The following is a 20,494-nucleotide window of genomic DNA, read 5'->3' as shown; positions in this document are numbered from 1 at the left end:
ATCTGATATTACTTAGATTATTTCTTATTCATGCATGAGTGAGCAAAAACAATTTGAAGAAAGGACACCAAAAACTCATTTGGCGGGGGGTATCTGGGTTTCAAAAAGAAAACCACATTTCTGAAAAGTTCAAAATCTGCTCTTTAATTTGGTACCTAAATTACAGAAAATGGTCAAGAAATAACAAAGTTCTGGTCATTTGAAATAAGGCTTTAATTTCAATAATTTCATAAAATGAAGAGGTTCTCCAGGCTGGCTTTCTAACTCACTCGACACTCCGTTTTGTTGACGATCAGCCATGCATTAAATCTTTTGTTCACCATGCGAAAGCTTCTGTGGGAAACCGGTGAAAACACGTTTATCTCATGAAATTATGGAAATACAAGCCTTATTTCAAATGACCAGAACTTTTTTATTTCTTGACCAAATTCCGTAATTGAGGTACCAAATCAAAGAGCAGATATTGAACTTTTCAGAAATGTGGTTTTCTTTTTGAAACCCAGATACCCCCCGCAAAATGAGTTTTGGTATCCTTTCTTCAAATTGTTTTTGCTCACTCATGCGTGAATGAGAAATAACCTAAGTAATATTAGATGAAAGAGGAGATTCTAAGCTTTAAATTGGTAGGTCATTTGTACATTCTATTTATGATTAAGTTATGATAAATGATCGCTAAATCTCGGTTTCGTTTATTCTGGGACGCACTGTATAGATAGGTAGGTGGGTGGTAGATTGATAGGAAGATAGATATATAGCTAAAGAGAGAAAGGGGGAGATAAAGAAACAGATATGGATAAAAGGGACGGAGAGAGAGTTTTAGAAAAAAAGGATGATAAGAATGAAGGCACAAGAAAAAAGTATAGAGCTGATTGAGCTGTAACAAAGAGAGATAGAGATTGGGAGGGGGGGCAAGAGGATGGGATTTTGGAGAGAAAAGGACACTGCAGAGGGATGGGATTGTAAAGGATAGGAGCAATTTAGAAGTGGGGCGAGAGAGAGAGGAGGGGGTGGAGGGAAAGGTGCAAGAGAGAGAGGGGGGGGGGGGCAGGAGAATTGAATTTGAGCGAGAAAAACACAGAGAGGTGTGGGATAAGGAAGGAAGTTAAAGAACGCGAAACGAAAGAGAGAGAGAGAGAGGGGGGGGGGGGGGTGGAGAGCAATGGAGAAGGGGACAAGAGATTGGAATTTGAGATGTAAAGAGACACAGACAGAGGGGTAGGGTTGGGAAGGGAAGAGAGGGAGAGAGAGAGAGAGAGAGAAAGGAAGGGAAGGGCAAAACGGAAAAAACCCAGAGAAATAGATTCGATACGACGGAAATTGTTATTTAAAAGTATCATTCATATTTCCATTATAGTTCAGTAATTCGGCAGTCAATGTATAATAATTGGTAGTTTGAGTGCCTAGTTGCCCCAGTCACACTCGCACTCACGTTTCAAGCACCTTGCAACCACATGATTATATCCAATCAACAAGGACAACACTTCTTCAACCGATTTCAAATTCACAACGACGGAACAGACCCCAGAGAGCACGTTTCATAAAGAATTACAATTATGGCAACTTTGCAACTATGGCGACTACCACTGGATTCTTGATTTTGCTTGGCTGCTGAGCCATGTTACCATGGTAGTTGCCATAGTTAGACACAGTTGTAAGTAAGTCCTTTATGAAACGGGCACCAGACCGAAAATATGACTAAAATTGTCCTGACTAAGTTATTCCAATGACTTACTATTGGCCGGTTTGGAGTCGGTTCCGTTGGTGTGAATGCAGCAATTAACTTAAGAAGAAAAGACTAAAGAAATACATACATTGCGAGGAAATTGATTTGATGAAAAAACATGTTTTTCAGAAATAAATGTATACAACATAAATTCTAGAAAATGCAGTGAAATATGTACAAGATGATTTTGATGAATAGTAACTTCATCCCAATAACGAGTCCACATGCCTCATTGATGTCATGTTAAGAATAACAGTTCTAGAGTTCTAGAGTTCACCATCTCTAAGTTTTCAGCGTTAGGCTTACAGATCGCAGGATCCTCCCGAAGACCATGCAGCAATTGACGACGTTGGTAGCATGGACGGTGGCGATGATGACTTGGAGTACGATGGATACAGAACACTAGGACTGATCCCATGAGCGAGACGATACCCTGCCGCATCACTGGTGGTGGTCGATGAACTCAGGGATGATGTCATCGGATTGGAGAACATCGGGCTCGGCATGGTGAGGGGTATCCTCTCTGCTACACTCGGGCGATAGGCCGCAGGAATAGTCGAAGGCAGACAGTACGGATGACTTGTTGGCATAGGAGGTGGAGTGTACAAGGCAGCACTTACTGGATGATGAGTTGATACAGTGAGAGGATGAACCCCAGAGAACATGGCTAGGTTCGACTTGGTGATCATAGCAGGATGAGGAGCATACGTCATGGGGATGTAACCGGGATGAATCGGGCCAGGAATCACTGATGGATAGGCGTAAGGAGAATAACTTGCTGATCGAGCTCGACGACGGGCTTGACGTCTCCTGTAATCACCCTTGGCGAAGTCCTCCAGGTTGGCAGGATGGATGGCCCAGAAATGTCCTCTGCCGTCTCCGCTACGTCCAGCCTTGATGAAGCACTCGTTGAGGGAGAGGTTGTGACGAATACTGTTCCTCCAGCTCCGTTCGTTATCCTTGAAGAATGGAAAGTGTTTCATGATGTATTCATAAATGTCACACAGCAGTAAACGCTTCTCCTGCGAGTTGATAATAGCCATAGCAATCAGAGCAATGTATGAATGAGGAGGTTTCTTGGCTGATGGTGGGCTATCACAGATGGATAAAGCCCCTGAGCTGGTGTTATCTGATGGACTCAGAGCTCCAATGCTGCTTTCAGGGCTAGAAGACCTGTCATCAGACTGCTCTTCTCGATGAACAAGAACTTTCATCTTAGGATGATATCGCACCTCTGGACTGAAACGGCTGGGCTTGCAGTCACTCTGAGCGAGATTGTCAATACTGAACAAAGTCATGATGAATTATTAGATTGAGAAGCGGTTGATATGTTGTCGGGAGCCTGGTCAAAATGGAAATGTCCCTTCATACAGGATATCACTTCTTATAGGCCCAACTTCACCACCTCCTCGCGTCAATCAACCTGCGAATGTGAATGATCGTCTTCTAATGCGCTGTATTCATGTTGATGATGAGGACATCATTGAGCATTGTTGACCAACAATACACCTATTCGGTCAGTGGTTAAGCACCACTGCCAGTCATGACCTAGACAATGACCTTTACCCTTTCACCCTGACCACGGAATGTCAATTACTAATCACGCACCAGTGGCTGATTGTGTCCTGGGCATTGTCAAGAGGGATTCCCCAGCACGCGCTTTTGTCATTGTTCTAAACATCGGACAATGTATCCACTTACAACAATGTGTGATAATCCAGGGAGGGCTTCGAATCCTTGCAGCAACTTGGCTTTCTGCGAGCATATTAGCCATTCAAACTTGAAAGAAAGGTAATAATGACCGGGCATTGATGAGGGCGTTGATATTACTCTGCCCATCACTCCTGTAGCAAGAAGAAATCAAGTTCCTTTCCTTGAAATGAAAACAAAAGCCCTGTCCATCATTAGTACTTCATTAATAGGCTCTATTCATTTCACAATTGTCAAGAAGAGGAAGACTTGCTATTCAGAATGGTCCTTGCTTTCATAGATTCTTGTCAAGCTACTATTGGGTTTCCAAGACCACAGACGTTGTAATTGGATCGAATAAAGCTCGAGCGGGGAACAGTCTGGCCGTCTGACAGACAAGAAGCCACCAGCCAGGGTGCATGATGAAAGCGATTAATGCAATTTATCAACAAACATAGCCACGCTGTAGATTTTAAGAATCATTTTTTTAATAATTCATACAAGATTTTATAAAAACAATAAGAATGACATTGCATTATGGACTTAATACAATACGCCTTGATTTATTCGAACTTCAGGTTCTTTGTAAGAGTTTAAACTATTAATGTTTTACAAATTTCTACAACTTTATTAAAAATCAACAACTTTTAAACAATGAATATTAGAGATTGAACATTTATATTTTTTTACTCTTAAGATTTTGTATACTAGATCAATTCGTGTAGGAGACTAGGTTATGTAAACTTTCACTGTGCAAAACACCCAACGCTTATGTTTTAAGAATCCGAGTTGACTGTTGTATATTATACTAGTTATAACTATTGTAATCCAGGATGATGTTCCGAATGAAATATAAAACTATGGCCCGTATTCTGAACTTAGTTTTAAATTAGACCCTGGTTTAAAGTTGTGGTTTAGCTATGGAGAGCCAATTGGAGCACAAATTCCTTACATTCCTTCAATTCATTAACTCATGTGGCACCCAATATCGTAATTGTCTGGGAATGATAACTGAAGTATATTTCTTCGTTATGAAAGCAAAATGAAACAAAATTGTAAACATAAGAAATATACAATATAAATTGAATTTTTGAACTTTTTGCTCCCCATAATTTTAGCACAGACTTAGACCGTCGTCTAAGTTAAACCTGATTTCAGAATACAGGCCTATGTAAACGCTGTTTAAAATTGTATATAACATTGCTTATTATAGTAACTGCACAGTAATTATTTACCAGTTTCAGTAACTATGTTCAATTTATTAAAGATTATTACTCGAAATTGCACTTTGTTGTTTAAGATTTTGAACTCGTGTTTAAACTCTTCAGCAAAGCTGTTTAGCGCTTTACACAACGCTGTAAAAATCGTTGTATTAAAAAGGTGCTTTTTACTGTATAATTTATGTTTATCAGTATGGAGCTGAGTCGTGTTTTTAGGTCCTATATGAGTTACTCAATCGTTTCATTTGTTTCACCATGATCAGCTAAATTAGAAACCGATCTTTGTATTTAAATGAACTATTATTGTTTTATAAGATATATAATTTAGAATATCAGACCGTTGAATTGTATTTGTTTTGATCTAACTTAAATATGTTGATGTGAAATAAAGAATTCAATCGAAAATTAGATAAAATTCATGTTTATAGTATATGTCAAAATTTGATAGTAAATATTATGACTACGTTTCATGCTGTTCGTATTAAAGTTAAGAGCGACTTTAAGAACAACTGGTGAACCTTTCGTATACGCGCTAAGACTACCCCAATGAATATACCATTTACCACAAGAAAGGATCACCAGTTGTTCTTAAAGTTCGCTCTTAACTTTCGAACACCCACCAGGTATAAATTATCACATTAATATGTCACCTGTCGTGTGTAATTCGCAACCCGCTTAATGAAAATCCTTAGGTATTTATGTTTTTATCTCTGTCCTTTGTTAGAAAATAATTTGGATTCAATATAAAAATATCCTGATTGTTCTGTATTCCGTATTTGTTGAAATAAAATTACATTGTATTATAATTTGCAATCATGTACGTCTTATTTAGTGTTATTATTCAAAGAGTCAAAATGGAATAAAAATGACCGGGATAAACAACAGTCTTAAATCATTACGCGTAGATGTGATTTTAATCAAAGACTAGAAGAAAGAAAAATCGATAAATCAAATCTAATCTAGTACTTGGATCGTGGAAAAAGAAAATATTGCATTCGTTTGGGCATTCATCACAGATCCCATACATAATTCACTAAATTTATAATATCCCGAAAACATGATTAGTTTCGCATCATAAACACCAAAGTTTGAGTTTTAACACATGAAGTGGTGTGTTGATCGATACCCTTGGGCATCTCTTAACTATTTTCTGTGAGGGGCTCACTATATTTCTATCATATATAAATTTTATATCTCTGTGTATTTCTTGTTTATGCATTTGATTTGTAACTTTGTGTTTCACTGCAATTGTCCATAACAGGGGCCGCGGAGCGGTTTTCAAAGGGGGGGGGGGGGGGCTGACCATGCAGAAAAAATCACAATCTTATGGTCATTTTTACGTTTTTGTACCCAGTTTTGGAAAAAAACAGCCTCCCCCTGCTTCCGCAGCCCCTGCATAAAAGTATCTGTTTATAAAATTGAGAATGATCCAATATGTGTGGATTTTTATCAATAAATCTTGAAACTTGGGTTTTTTTTCTCGGGGAGGGGGGTTAGGGGTTACTAAAATCTGAAAGAGGCTTCATTTACTATTTTGTTTTATTTTATTACAGGGAATGCCACAGTCCCCTCTCGGATAGGGAACCTTTCAAGTAAAGGTAAGATGATCTACTGATATATGCTTAATTGACTAAAACTTGTTTACATTTTACATAGAAATTGTTATACCGAAGGAAAGAAAGGGTATGATAAATTAGTAATACTCCTGTCATACCCTGACGTCGTGGTCTAGTTGTTAAGACTCTCGTCTTTCAATCTTAGGGACGTGGGTTCAATTCTTAGCAATGGCCCGTTTTCCTTCAGCAAGAAATTACCCACATTGTGCTGCACTCAACCGAGGTGAGGTGAATAGGTACCCGGTAGGAAAAAAATCCTAGAGTGCCAGAGCGCCTGCAGGCAGAACAGCTATAGCCGGAGTAATAATAATAATATTATTGTAATGCGCAGTTGAGTATATAAATATATAAATTGCGTAATGTAAATGTACAATTATTATTTTATTTTTATTATAATGCCTGCTCCGTCTGACGTACCTCTGGAAGCCCTCCGTCAAAATTTCAGGGGGCACGGAACCAGGGGGGGGGGGGTAGGCATCCCATTTCCCGCATATAAAAACGTGTATACAAATGTAATCACTCCCACCAACGGCTTAGCCCTTCTACTTTTAAAACAGTTTCGCGGCCTCTATTATTAGATTTATGGTAGTGAAAAAAAATAACACAACTTAATCATTATTTCAGATAACATTGTCAGATCAATTATTATGAAACTAATATCTCATCGCGGCTTCTCATTCAACGCGGAAAATATGGAAAGTAATTTGCATTAATTTCTGAAAAAAATATATTTAAAAGTGTAATTATCCTTTGGATGGTGTGGTAACAAACATGACAAAGTCAGTTTGTGGCTGAAATTGCAAGTATCTTTCAAATACCGAGTACTTGTATCTATATTTTAAGCAACGAAATAAATGCATGCGATATCATGAATTTATTCTAAGTTTTGTTTTCTTGACATCCATACAGAATGTCCGTCTGGAAGCCGGCTGGTAGGAGATACATGCATATCGCTATTCTTAGCAGACGATAATCGCACCCCATTGTTGTCATGCCAACGCATCCAGTCTCCCTCACCAATCCCCCTACAAAGTCTTGTTTATGTTCTTGGTCTTATGTGGCCCTTCAGATCAACATCAATAGGTACCACCATTGACATACATGGTAAGAAATATTGAGAATTAAAATCAATCGTAAACTGACATAATATTGTTTGTATCGATTGTATCTTGGGAAAGAAATATGGGACTTACAGGGTCAGCGCCAGGATAGATGGGGGGGGGCAAGACATCGTAGATGTGAGTGTGATGTGATTTTCCTCACACAGCGGTAATACGGAATTATGCATTCCATCTCTCTTTTAGTACTTTCTTTCTTCCTTTCTTCCTTCCTTCCTTCCTTTATTCCTTCCTTCCTTTCTTTCTTTCTTTCTTTCTTTCTTTCTTCCTTTCTTCCTTTCTTCCTTTCTTCCTTTCTTCCTTCCTTTCTTTCTTCCTTCCTTCCTTCCTTCATTCCTTCCTTCTTTTTTTTCTTTCTTCGTCTTTTTTCCCTCTCTCTAACAATTTTTCTTTTTTTCTTCACTACTTGAAACTCATAGGGACAGTCACCCATACTTGCCCCGTTGCAGCACCACCCCTGAATACAACGCAAATTATATAGAATATCGAACAATTTTTAAAAGTTATTAAACATATGATAAAAGGATCCCATCATCATTTTATCACAAATAAATTAAGGAAAATGAACTTTAGAAAGTAAAAAAGTGAAATGACTGTGGTGTTTATTCATTAATTTAATATAAAAAAATGAAATTCAAAGTTTGCCATTATTTATCCAAGGTACGTATGATTACAAAGAAGAAATACTTCATCCACGGCCCGATGACGTCAGCACTGAACCATGTCACATGTTGGAATACAATGGATTTGATTGGCAGTTAATTGAAAGAGATTGCACGCTCCCACATAATGGAAGTATCTGCTACTTGATTGCGTCCGGTAAGTTATTGCTAATCGTTCTTTTGTCAATGTTCTTCAAGCCTTATCCAGATATGGCTTTATCTTTATTTGCCTAATACCCAGTATACTTGAGGATAATCACGATAATTACCTGTTCAACAATATAGAGATCTGAAGTTAGAAAACAAACTGTTAGCTTTTAGCTTTTTAAAAGGCGGATAATCGTGGGTTAATTCATTGGCTCAAATTTGATCACCTGTCAGTAATTCACGTTACGATTTGGAAGGTGTTGTAACAGGTTTTCCTTGATTTGTGAATGTACATTATGTATTTCAAATAATACAATAACAGTTGTACATTTTTAGTTTAACCTCTCATTACAATATTATCTTATCAGTAGGAACAAGCTTTTTTTTATATATATATTCTTCTTTGTTTTCGTATTTGCTTTTTGTGCCTACTGATGTATTTTAGTTATTTTAAATGTTCAAAGTGTCTCCTTGTAACTGGAATGTTTTTGAACAGTTTAAGATTACGATCGGTTGATTAAACTATCAGTGAATCAATATTTGCTACAAGATAATTCTATCCATGTTATGACCTCGACCATCTGTCTAAATTTCGCCGTGATACTTATGAATATGAATATCAAGCTAAATTAATGATTACCATTATCACTGAATGAATCTAAATATTAAGCTAAATTAATTATTACCATTATCACTTAGCGACTACTTTATTTCTGTCAAAAATCTAATAATTTAATAATAATAATAATAATAATAATGTGAACATTTGTAATGCGCCGGTATCCATCGTAAAAAGATGCTCATGGCGCAATGAAGAAATGAAAGGAAGAAGAAAAAAAAACTACTGGAAAGGGGGGGGGGTAATCAATACTTCAAAACTTGTGTGAATAACCAGGTTTTCAAAGAACTTTGGAAAGTGTTGAGACAAGAAACATTGCGGATTTCCTCTGGAAGTTTATTCCATAGGAATTGCCAAGCATTTTGAAATGATCGACCCCCCATGAATTATGAGATTGTGATACAGCAAGTAAGGAAGAACTAGAAGACTTATTTAATTTGTTTAAAAGACTGAATATCGACCACATTTTCAAATGTTAGAAAGATCCTTTTAATTTGGTAAATTCTGCTTATTGTGCTTAAGTACCAATTTTGAACTGATATAGCATATGAAAACGTGAATTTTCGACCCTTTTGAAATAGTGATCATAAATATTTCCATTGTAAGGATATTTTCTGCTTCTGCCATTTAAATCAACGATGAAATAAAACGGAAAAGCTCTACAAACCCGATAAGTGCTCAGCTTTATGAATGCTTTTGCGAATGATTGTCACATAGTAAATAAACTGAAGTGCACGATATCTCAGCAAAGTAAGTAAAATATATTATTATATTCTTCAACAGATCTTGTGAACATCTGTGGAGAAGACATGTTTGAATGTATGAACGGAGAGTGCATTAGACGGGTTCATGTGTGCGATGGAAGAGCAGAATGCGAAGGAGGAGAAGACGAAAGAAATTGCGGAGGTTTGTAACTGTCATCAGGTTTCATGTGTTATTGAACCAATGCAATAAACGATTGGCCCGTATTCTGAAATCAGGTTTAACTTAGACCACGGTCTAACTCTGTGCTAAAATTATGGGGAGCCAAAATTCTGCTTATATTGTATATATCTTTATGTTTATTGTTTTATTTCTTGTTGCTTTCATAATGAAGAAAATACTTCAAAATGCTCCATTTATCATTCACAGACAATTTGAGTGTCGAATTAATTCATAATTTGGATGTGTACTGTTAGGGATTTGTGCCCCAATTGGCTCTCCATAGTTAAACCACAACTTTAAACCAGTGTTTGATTTAAACCTGAGTTCAGAATACGGGCCATAGGATTTGCAAATCCATTGAAAAAAAAACGAAATTCGTAATTGATTAATGAATCTGTAGAGTACAATGTAGACAAATCTGTATATATGAAAAAACTGTTCCTGTTACAAACAGCTCCTGAAGGGGGGGGGGGGCGTCAAAGGTCGCCGTCATTTTCCGGAAAATTAAAATCCTGTCGTGGGGGGGGGGGCATTCTCCTAGCCCCTGAATTTTAAAGGGAATCTTATATACTTTTGATTCTTCGGGTGTGTACTTTGAAAGGAAATTTTATATATCTTTTTTAAAATATAGAATCAGTGTATGAAGACTCGGAATTCGTTCGTTCCTGCCCCGTCTCAAGTTTCCAGTGTGACATGGGTCGATGTATCTCGGCTTCCTTCTATTGTGACTTCATACCTCATTGTCAAGACAGATCTGATGAGGTGAATTGTGGTGAGTGTTTTAAAAGCCCCGTGATATACCGTTACCCATGGCAACATCCGAGAATGAACGGAAAGTTTGTTGCGTACAGGAAAGTGTTACGTCATTATATGCAATTTGCTTATATTATATTTTTTTCGTTTTCTCACTCTTTATTGTAATTGATATCATGATTATTATTTGAAATATAATCTTTAATATTATTGTTGTAAATTGTGACATCCTTACTGCTATTAACATTCAAATTATTATTATTTTGCTTTTATCATTGTTATTATTTCACCACGTATAAATTCAGCAACCTTTAAAATGACATGAACACTGCACTCTCTGTTGCTAATTAGTTAATCATATGACATTCTACGGGCTATAATTATAATTACATATAAGCATCTATCCAGGGAGTCAATCGATGTTCATGGTTTGGGGGTAAGATAGATAGATAGATAAATTTATTTTCACACGGTAAAAAACCCAAACAGATACAAAGTCTGATTTACATTGGGGCCGTGCCATTAATAAAATGTACAAAGTAAAAGGCACTCAAACTTACATGAATAAATACATGAAACATGATAATCGTAATTATGACTGACACAATGACTGACACAATTTTAATATAAAAAAAAATGTTCTTTCTGGGGAGGGTTTTTGTTTAGTTTAGGGAGAGAGAGGGGGCGGTGTCAGTGATGGAATCAGCCGAAAATTCACTTGGACAAACATGGCGTATGGGGCAAAAATAAGGGGGAAAAAAAGTTGCGAACGAGCAAAATTTTTAACAGTTTTACTACAAAAATCTATTTTTTTTTTTATTTCGACGTAATAATTTACTGATCAGTGTTATATTCCTTTTCTTTCCTTGTCTTCTATTTTTCTTGGTTGTGAACTTATTCGAGGATCCATGGCCCCAGCTCGTCATAAGGTGGGGGATGGTCGTTTTAAGTACATGTTAGCTTTATTTCTTTACAACAATGCAAAGTACATCATAAGGACTAGATCAATGATGCTATATATGCGCGAAGCGCGAGCTGAAATATTTGATGATTTGAAAAATGGCAAATTTTAAGGATTCTAGTCGGTTTTCAAGGTTCTTTCCCTCTTATTCCCCCCTTTCGAGTTTCGATTCTTGTTTCTTCTCTTTGATTCTCTCATCTCTACTTATTTACACTCATTTGCACTCATAACACTTTTTTCTCTTTATGAATGTGTATGATTAATTCATTGACATTACCCCCAGTGTTTCTTTCACATATTATATAGAATATGACAGTGTATCATCGAAATATAAATAATAATAATTAACATAAAACAATACATGAAATTTAAACAAAAAATGAAACAAAACATTAAATTAAATTGTTTAATTCTTATCACTTTGTATTTGAAAAATAAAATAATTTCTTTGCAAGGCACATGTATTTGTGAAAGAGTGTTAGTATTTTTTATGTAAAACCAATATACATTAATGAATACTTTTCATATTACATTAAACTGACAATACAGAGAATCAAGTGACGAAAATTAGCTATCAATTAAACCTTATTAGTGACTGACAGGAGATTAAATCATCCTTCAAAATGGCGGATTTTAAAGGTCTTTTCACCAAACCCGGATAATTCGTTTATTGTTTCCTAACACGGGAAAAGCTTAGAATCATTAGAGGCAATTAGTCGCGATTAAAAGCTTTAGTCAAATGAAGTCTTTCACACCTACACTGTGAGTGTAGGATTATGGTGCTTCTGACCAGGCAATCCTCACATCTAGATGGCTTTACCCCCACGCTCGAAACCACCTGTCACCGTGGAAGAAGGTAAATGATTGTTTGAAAAGCGAGTAAAGCAACACCACGACGTTACGCCATTTTTTGTAGTTAACTTGGAAGGAATTCTGTCAGTTTTGTATTCTTAAAAGTGGGACCATATTTCGAACCATGAAGATGAGATGAATTTAAAACGGACGTATGCGATGTAGATTCGTTATATTGTAGAACATTATAAAGATCCATTATGATGGTTAAATCGCTCCATGTTGTTACGCTATGTGTTACAGCAATACAATAATTTGGAGGATTCACTTTGTTACAAATTATTCATACATATTATGAAAGAAATCAATCTCAGTATAGTTCCGTTTACAAAACGTGACAATAATCGTGCACAGGGGAGGGGGTCACGCACCCCCCCTCCGTAGTTACATAAACTTGAGAAATTTCATAAAGATTTCGACTGATTTATCAACTAGAACCAGAAATTTGATGCATTGGCCTACTTGAATGGAAATGAAATAAAAAGTTGACGGAATTGAATTGACTTGAATTGACTAATTTCCATTTATGCTCTATATCATATTGTTGTTCTTTTACGAAGTAAGAATGCCCTTCTGTAAAATTGTACTTGATTTGTATTGTTTTATGTTACTTTGTATTATGTCTTGAATGGAAATGAAATAAAAGAATTGAATTGAATTGAAAATTGACTTTAAAAATAATAATTGTAGGGGCTTGAAAAATATGAGCCCTACATATATTGTTTCGGTCTTGAAAAAAAAATGAAGATAAATAAATATTTTTATAAAATGTGACAAGCGTTTTCATGATTTGGAGATCGGTGTGGGGGCACTTTAGAGAGAAATAGAGGGGATGGACGGAATGGTAGGGCTGACATCACCATAATTTTGTCATCTAAATATCATCGCAGAGGAAATCATGAAAGTAGTTGACCAAAAATATTAATCATTGTAAAACATTTTTAGTTGCTAAACTGGAGAACAACTGGTTCGTCATTACCGCCGGGGGGGGGTGCCAAACATGTTACGTGAATTCTTACGAATATACCGATTCTCGCATGAACCATGACCCAATTCATGGGGGAGGGGGGTGTTGGCGAGTATGTCACGTTACTTCTTACTTACGAAATATTACCAATGCAATGCTAATGTGAACCATGATCTAGGGGAGGATCCAACCTTCGCAAATGGGGGGGGGGGTTGATTTTTTCAGTCACATTTTCTCCGATCGGCCGCTCGAAGTTGATTTTTTTTGAAGGGGTAGTCCCAATAGTCACTTCCAAGCTTTCTTCTTATACCATCATAAGCCTTATTTAAATAGTGCGAGGGCGTTGCGCGATTTTTTTTTTTAATTTCATGTATTTTGTCCTAAAATTAAAATATTCTGGGCAATGTTTGCAATCCTAAACAAGATGTTATCCAACTAAGTATTAACTGCAAGCGCGAAGCGCGAGCAGATTTTTTTTTAATATACGTTTTGATCTGATAAAAAAAGGATTTGTTTGCAGTTAGCCATGACGACGTTACATATCTCAACAATCAAATAATGCGAGCGCGAAGTGCGAGTTGAAAATTTTGACATTTCTACCTGAAGAATGGAAATTCTAAGAACTTTTTATAAACGTGAATAGGCTAAATATATAACAAAACAATTATTGCGAGCGCAAACGGAAAATTCGATATTTTCACCTAAAAATGGAACACTATTCATGTTTTGTAAATAATGAAAAGGATGAATAATTGGAAATCTTCATACATTGAAAATGCAAGCAGAAAATTTTTCATATTGTGATCTGAAACTGGATAATGATTTAAATAGAGAGCAAGCTGCGTGTCTGAATAATCATGCGCGCGCGTGTTTCAGATTTTGACCTAGAATCTGGACATTCTAAATACCTTTTTTATCATAAAAATCAATAAAGTGAGCGCGAAGCGCGAGCTTAAAATATTTGATATTCCGATCTGAAAAAGCACTTTGTATAGGAAAATTTTGAAGTGAAAAGAGCTGATATGTTTCATTATTATTACTTCGAGTTTTACCATAGGACCGGGACATACTGAGAACATTATGTCATCATATGAAAATGATGATTATCTTCCTATTTAAGCGCGAGATGAAACTTGTCGATATTCCATTCTGAAAAAAGGGGACAATCTGATTATTAAATTAATATCTCATTTATTTTCAACAATCAATGCGAGCGCAAATCGCGAACCGAAATTTTTGAAAAAACTGTCGTGAAATGGGGATTTAAATACTTTGCTAATATTGAGACATACATAACTCACCAATCAAATTGTGAGCGTGCGTCGCACAGTGGGCCAGAATGAGTTGAAAGTGCGCCAAAATTATATTCCGTGTTACATTTTTACTTTAACATATTGATTATGGGTAATTTTGGGTGTAGAATCGACTGAACATAATTTAAAGCCGATATGACGTCACCTTGATACCAAATTTTGATTGGCTACTTGACATATCTGTGAAAACACAAATTACATTGTGTAGTATATAAACTTTGTGTTATGTGCTACTTTAAAGTTGGCCAGAGTGAATGTTAGTTTATGCCTAAAAAGTGTTTTAAGAGATGCCGAAAATAATTTTTACTGCATCAAAATGATTATTAATTACATTTATAAATAAAAAAAACCTTTAAAATCTATAAAAATATTAATCGTGCTTTATCAAGCTGTGTTGACTAGATCTTGTGTAAAACGCAGAGTATAACACCACGAATGTATCACTATGACGAGGGTTTTGGGATGAAATTATTCTACAAGTAAGTTTTTTCCCTGGAAGAGTTGTGGGTATAGCCCTTATTTGCTTTAGCAACATTTATTTTGTTTAAATTAAGCCCGGAATTCATGTCATTTTCATGGAATGGAAGGGGAATCGTCCTCGCCGTGCAAAAGCGAACGGCAATGTACCCCCATGCGGTGCGCTAAAGATGACTGCGCGGTATAAAAATGATCGTTTTTGGGGTGTTGTGTCAAGTTAAATCGGCTCTAATATAAAGACGGGCAAATACGGGCAGCTAAGTTTGGTGTCGACTTAAAGCTTAGACATCGGGAAAAATGATGTTTATAGAATTTAGACGGAAATCCACGGAAATCTAAACTATTCTATTGTAAATGCAAAAAACATGGATTTTTCAGCCTATTTCGAGGAAAAATCATCCTATAAACTTCTTAAAATGTCTCTTTTTCTACTTTGAACCCTTTCAAACGAAAATACAACATATCAGGATTATGTGGGAGCCATTTCAGATTCCTACATGAAAAACCTCCTGTGAAATGGCTGTTTTTCAACTAGGATATCATATACGTGACATTTCGCAAAATGTCACATTTTACGAATTGAGGTAGGAAATTAACAACCTTTATGCAAATTCCGGAATGAAATATTTTGCTGAAATATTCTTCAAAGTATTGTCTTTAAGCTGGGCATGACAAAAATTAAAAATCTGAAATTGCCCAAAATGACTTTTGGCGCGCTTTTGTTTCGCCCCGGCCCACTGTGCGTCGCTAGCTGATACGTTTTGACAATCTGACCTGAATAGGGATATTTTAAAAACTTTATGGAATACAGGAAAATAAAAAAAACCTGACAAATCAAATTTTGCGAGCGCGCAGTGCGAGCAGAACATGTTAAATTCAGACCATAAACAATTTAAGCACTTTTTGAAATCAATTTATAATATAATATAATAAAATCATGAAGATCGATTTCCGAGCTGAAAAACGTTTTGTATATTGACTTCAAAGTTTGATATTTTAAGCTCCACATTGAGCAAGCTATGTAAATCATCTAAAAAGAAATGCGAGAGCGGAGCGCGAGCGAAAATTTTATATAGTGACATGAAAGATTTAAACAATTATTTTTCAAGTTCTCCCCTCATTTTATTTTGTTCATTCGTCTCCTCCTTTTAGTTTCACCTAGGCTTTTTTTTCTCTCCTCTCTTCCCCCTCCACCCTTTCTTTTCCTTTTATTTACTCCGCCAACAAGGGGGGGGGGCTGGGCTCGCCCCTGGCTCCGCCCAATTCATGTAGGCGATACACATGTATTGCCTACAGAAATTCATTTAGGTTTCGAACTCGTCGACTCTTAACATTTGAGTGACATTCCCTTAGGAAGATAATGGAATAACAAAAGATTAGTGTTAAACGGCTTAATTTTGTAACGAACTCCATTACATTGTTTTGCCTTAAACCTGATTTCTGAATAATAGACCCGTGGCAAAAGCTCTCACCATTCACATACTCCTAAAATTGGGGGAGGAATACATAACCCTTTCTAAACCCATGCTCTTCGACTCTCTTTCAGGGTCCCGTAACACAAATGTTAGCGATTGATCGTACGTTTGATTTTCACGATTGATAGTACGTTGTAGTCAATGCAATCAATCGTAGAAAATTATTCTACGATTATTGCAAAGCTTTGTGTTAAGGGTCCCAGGTGTTATCATGTAACGAAAATTTGGGAAATTATTGTTCATCTGGTGTTTTGTTGATGCATGTATCTGGATTTCCTTTGTTCTGAAACACGGAATAGCATAATAATAATGATGAAGATCATTATAGTAATAATGATAATATTGATAATATTAACAACAAGAACGATAATTATAATAATATAATATTCACCTCCCTAAGAATGTAGGATTTCTACATATCTTAAAAGTATGATTTTAGTCTGTCTATTCATCAGTCTAATGCCACTACTTCTTAATCTAGTACATTATTTATTTTAACAACAAAATATACTTAAGTTTGTGGTTGAAGCAATGAAAAGGACCTTGCAACATAACGGTAATGATGATTGATGTATATGAGGACAAAGTCGGTTATTTTACTCTCCTGTTATTTGTACTAATCAAAACACCTTTGGCTGTTACTTTTTTACTATTTCATGGTGTTATTTATGTTCAGTCTCTATCGAGTGTAAGTTTAAACACCAGGGTGCAAAACAACGGGTGTCAGATTCTACACCTATTTTTTCGAAGTGTATGCTTAGGCATGAAACATAAGACCATTTCCTATGGATGCTTCTTTTATATTTACGGAGAAAATAGGACAAGCAAACTTTTATTTTCTTACAACTGAATATTGGCATTTTGAGTTTTACAACCCCCCCCCCAAAAAAAAACCCTAATGAATGCGAACACGATATTGCTATGCACGAAAGAAGGCGCAAGTCCCGATTTAATGAAATCATTTAATAGCTGTTATTATTGTTATTGATCTGGAATGATGAAAGAAGACAATTATGCATTACACGCAAACGTCTTCCAAGATATGACAATAGTTACTGTACGTAATGACTTATTTTATAGGGAGGGGTTTTAAACAAAATGGAACTCACATCAATGTAATATTGAAATACATAATACAAAATTTGAACTTGTAATTTTACAGCCTATCCGCAGTGTAAAGATGATGAATTCGAGTGTAACAACGGACAATGCATCGATGCCTCCAAACAGTGTAATATTATACTTGATTGTGTGGACGGTAGCGATGAAGAATTCTGCCGTAAGTCCCTTATGTTTTCTATTCTATTTCTCATTTTTCATTCAGCAAAAGATTATAAGCTATATATTTTTTTATCTCTCTCCAATTTTGAATACATTGATTTAATTCCAGACAGTGACAAAAACACACGTAGAATGAAGCAAATAAACTATTTTCTATTTGGTTAGGTAACATATGGATTTATTTATTTCTATTTATCAATGAATTTCTTGTCATAGAGCGGAGAACGCTTTCAACAAAGCCGAATTTCGAATTAATCTTCACATTATGGATTAGGTCAATCAAAGAATCATAATCAATAATTATGGCCTTTATGAATGTAGAAAACGTTGCCGGTTCAAATGGTGTACTAGCTGCCACGGCTTACACAATCAAACATGCCAATTCAAAATATAACATGTTGAAATAAAAATTAATTCTGTCTCTTGCCAGTTGAATCTGTTATTGTTTCCTGTTAAATCTAATGAAGTTGAACAGTAATGACTCGCAAGTTAGCATGTAATTATTGATTTAATGACTTTAAATTGACTTGGCTTTTATACATTGTCTTACAATGTCCCTCATAAGTGCTTAGCCCTCTCGGTAAAATGTTAATCTTTGTAAAATGCGAAATGCTGATTTTGTTTTCCTTGTCAACCAAATCTTTGTCGCTAATTCAATTTAATTGGTAATGCTCTACCAAACTGCTTGTTTTCTGGGCCCTGTCTTACAAAGAGTTACGATTGATCCGATCAATCTCATATATATGGAAATCCAACACTGTCGTAATTTTTTCTCTAGAGAAATTTGCTCAATGTCATTTGAAAACAAGGAGAAGCATACTAAATTTTCCAGAAAACAGTGAATGTATGAATATACGTCATTTTTAGAAAATATTTTGAACAAACATGTATGTTAGATGTTGATGTTGCTGGCCTTCCATAGTTGCGATTGGTCGGATTAATCGTAATTCTTCTGGGCCCTGTCTTACAAAGAGTTATGATTGATCCAATCAATCGTAACACTATGGAAATCCATAAGTGTCATAATTTCTTCTACAAGAAATTTGCAAAATGTTCTTTGTAAACAAAGAAGAGCACACCAAATTGTCAAGAAATCAATAAATTTATGGATATACATTCATATCTAGAGAAAAATTTGAACAAGCATGCATTTTATATGTTGACTTTGCTGGCTTTCCATAGTTGCGATTGATCGGATTAATCGCAATTCTTCTGATCTCTCTTTGTACAGAGTTCTGTTCTGATGAAACGTTCCAGTGTTATGATGGTACGTGTATCCCTGGTAGATCAGTTTGTGACGGTAGTCTAGATTGCCCTGGCCTGAATTCTGAAGATGAACAATTTTGTGGTTAGTATCAGACCAAATCGTGAAAATTATTATATTTTTTTAAATTGTATTATAAGAATTTCGGCACATTCCTTGTTTTAAATGTCATCTGTTTAATATGATGATAATATCAACATTGGTTATGAAATATGATATTTAATATGAACAGTCATGTGGATGGTATTGAAACGGATATTAAAATAATAATCGCAATATTCCTACATTCTATCATATTAGGCTTAGCACATTTAATTATTTGATGTTGATTGTAAAACATGAGCAAGCTATTGAATTTAGAACATTCACTATTTCCTTATGTACATTTAAAGTAAAACCGTAGAGAATAAGAGAATATTATCCCTTTCTGGGGTCATATTTCTGTTTTATCAATTAAAGTCATATGCTTCAATTTCACAGTGAACACTGATGATAATACATTGAGATGTTTCAATGGTGAAAAGTTCAACGCCAGGTGGCGCTGTGTCTATGACTTTGACGAGTACGGACTGCAACTTGGCTGCCGTGACGTCACTCATCTCCGTGATTGTGGTAAGAGTATTTTTTTTATTTTCTCTAGTTCTCATTTTTTCATAAACTGTATGCCCATGATGCAAAATTGTCTTTCCTATGACTTTTTCGTCCTTGTGTCTTGTACCACCCGTAAGTCCATTTTGAAGACTTTTAATCAGGGCTATAAGTCTTAAATTTGCATCAACTTAAATAAGTCTCACCTTGATTTCAAACAAAAAGAGTGAAATTTTGCAAAATAGTATGATTCAAATCATCATGTCAACATTGCTATTGTACGCACAATGATTATCCCACTGCGACACGGTGACGAGTTGCAAAAAAGATGTTGGAAAGTCTTTGACAGAATAAATTAAGTTTTGACACCGAGAAAACATTGTCACAGGAAGACAAGGTTGGCGCCCAGGAAAAGGATTTTGAAAACTTTTTGTAACTCAAAATATAAAAAAAATTTTTAAAGGAGAGGTTCATGATTATTTGTCTATGTAACCATGGTAACTGAAACGTTGTTACTTTTTTGTACCTGGATATTATACTATATTTATACGTTTTGATTGCATGCAGGTGACCTCGAATGCTCTGGAAACATGTTCAAGTGCCCAAACTCGTATTGTCTCCCTCTGCGGCGACGATGTGACAGTGTTGCAGATTGCCCAGGCGGCGAAGACGAGTTTGAATGTGGTACGTATTATGATGATGGGGGAGTATGATGATGACGGTGATAAAAATATTTCCATCAATCAGAAAATCACAAAATAGAATGTATTTACAAAGGTCTTTTTTCACAACATGCTGATTTAGATGAGTTATTATTTATAAATAAAAACATAATCACATTGGCT

General features: G+C 35.7%; 2 protein-coding genes across 2 annotated transcripts in view; one reads left to right on the top strand and one right to left on the bottom strand.

Moving 5' to 3' along the window:
• LOC121422386 overlaps window positions 1-20,494 on the top strand; it is an 87,856-nt gene that overhangs the window by 54,813 nt on the left and 12,549 nt on the right. The window contains exons 28-36 of the mRNA XM_041617393.1: window positions 6,186-6,230; window positions 7,158-7,352; window positions 8,027-8,185; window positions 9,578-9,700; window positions 10,350-10,490; window positions 17,679-17,795; window positions 19,029-19,145; window positions 19,542-19,673; window positions 20,217-20,333. Coding sequence (XP_041473327.1) covers window positions 6,186-6,230; window positions 7,158-7,352; window positions 8,027-8,185; window positions 9,578-9,700; window positions 10,350-10,490; window positions 17,679-17,795; window positions 19,029-19,145; window positions 19,542-19,673; window positions 20,217-20,333 — 1,146 coding nt within the window. The remainder of the gene's footprint in view (window positions 1-6,185; window positions 6,231-7,157; window positions 7,353-8,026; window positions 8,186-9,577; window positions 9,701-10,349; window positions 10,491-17,678; window positions 17,796-19,028; window positions 19,146-19,541; window positions 19,674-20,216; window positions 20,334-20,494) is intronic.
• Window positions 1,824-3,107, bottom strand: LOC121422385 (forkhead box protein E3-like). The gene has a single exon (XM_041617392.1). It carries the CDS (start codon window positions 3,019-3,021, stop codon window positions 2,026-2,028), a length of 996 nt encoding a protein of 331 aa, XP_041473326.1. The 5' UTR covers window positions 3,022-3,107; the 3' UTR covers window positions 1,824-2,025.

Source organism: Lytechinus variegatus, chromosome 10 (genome assembly GCF_018143015.1).
Source record: "Lytechinus variegatus isolate NC3 chromosome 10, Lvar_3.0, whole genome shotgun sequence".
NCBI classification, from domain to species: domain Eukaryota; kingdom Metazoa; phylum Echinodermata; class Echinoidea; order Temnopleuroida; family Toxopneustidae; genus Lytechinus; species Lytechinus variegatus.
This window is presented reverse-complemented; position numbering and strand designations above follow the sequence as displayed.

Coding starts and splice junctions, on each gene's coding strand:
- LOC121422385 (XM_041617392.1), bottom strand. CDS start 3,021: ATGACTTTGTTCAGTATTGACAATCTCGCTCAGAGTGACTGCAAGCCC.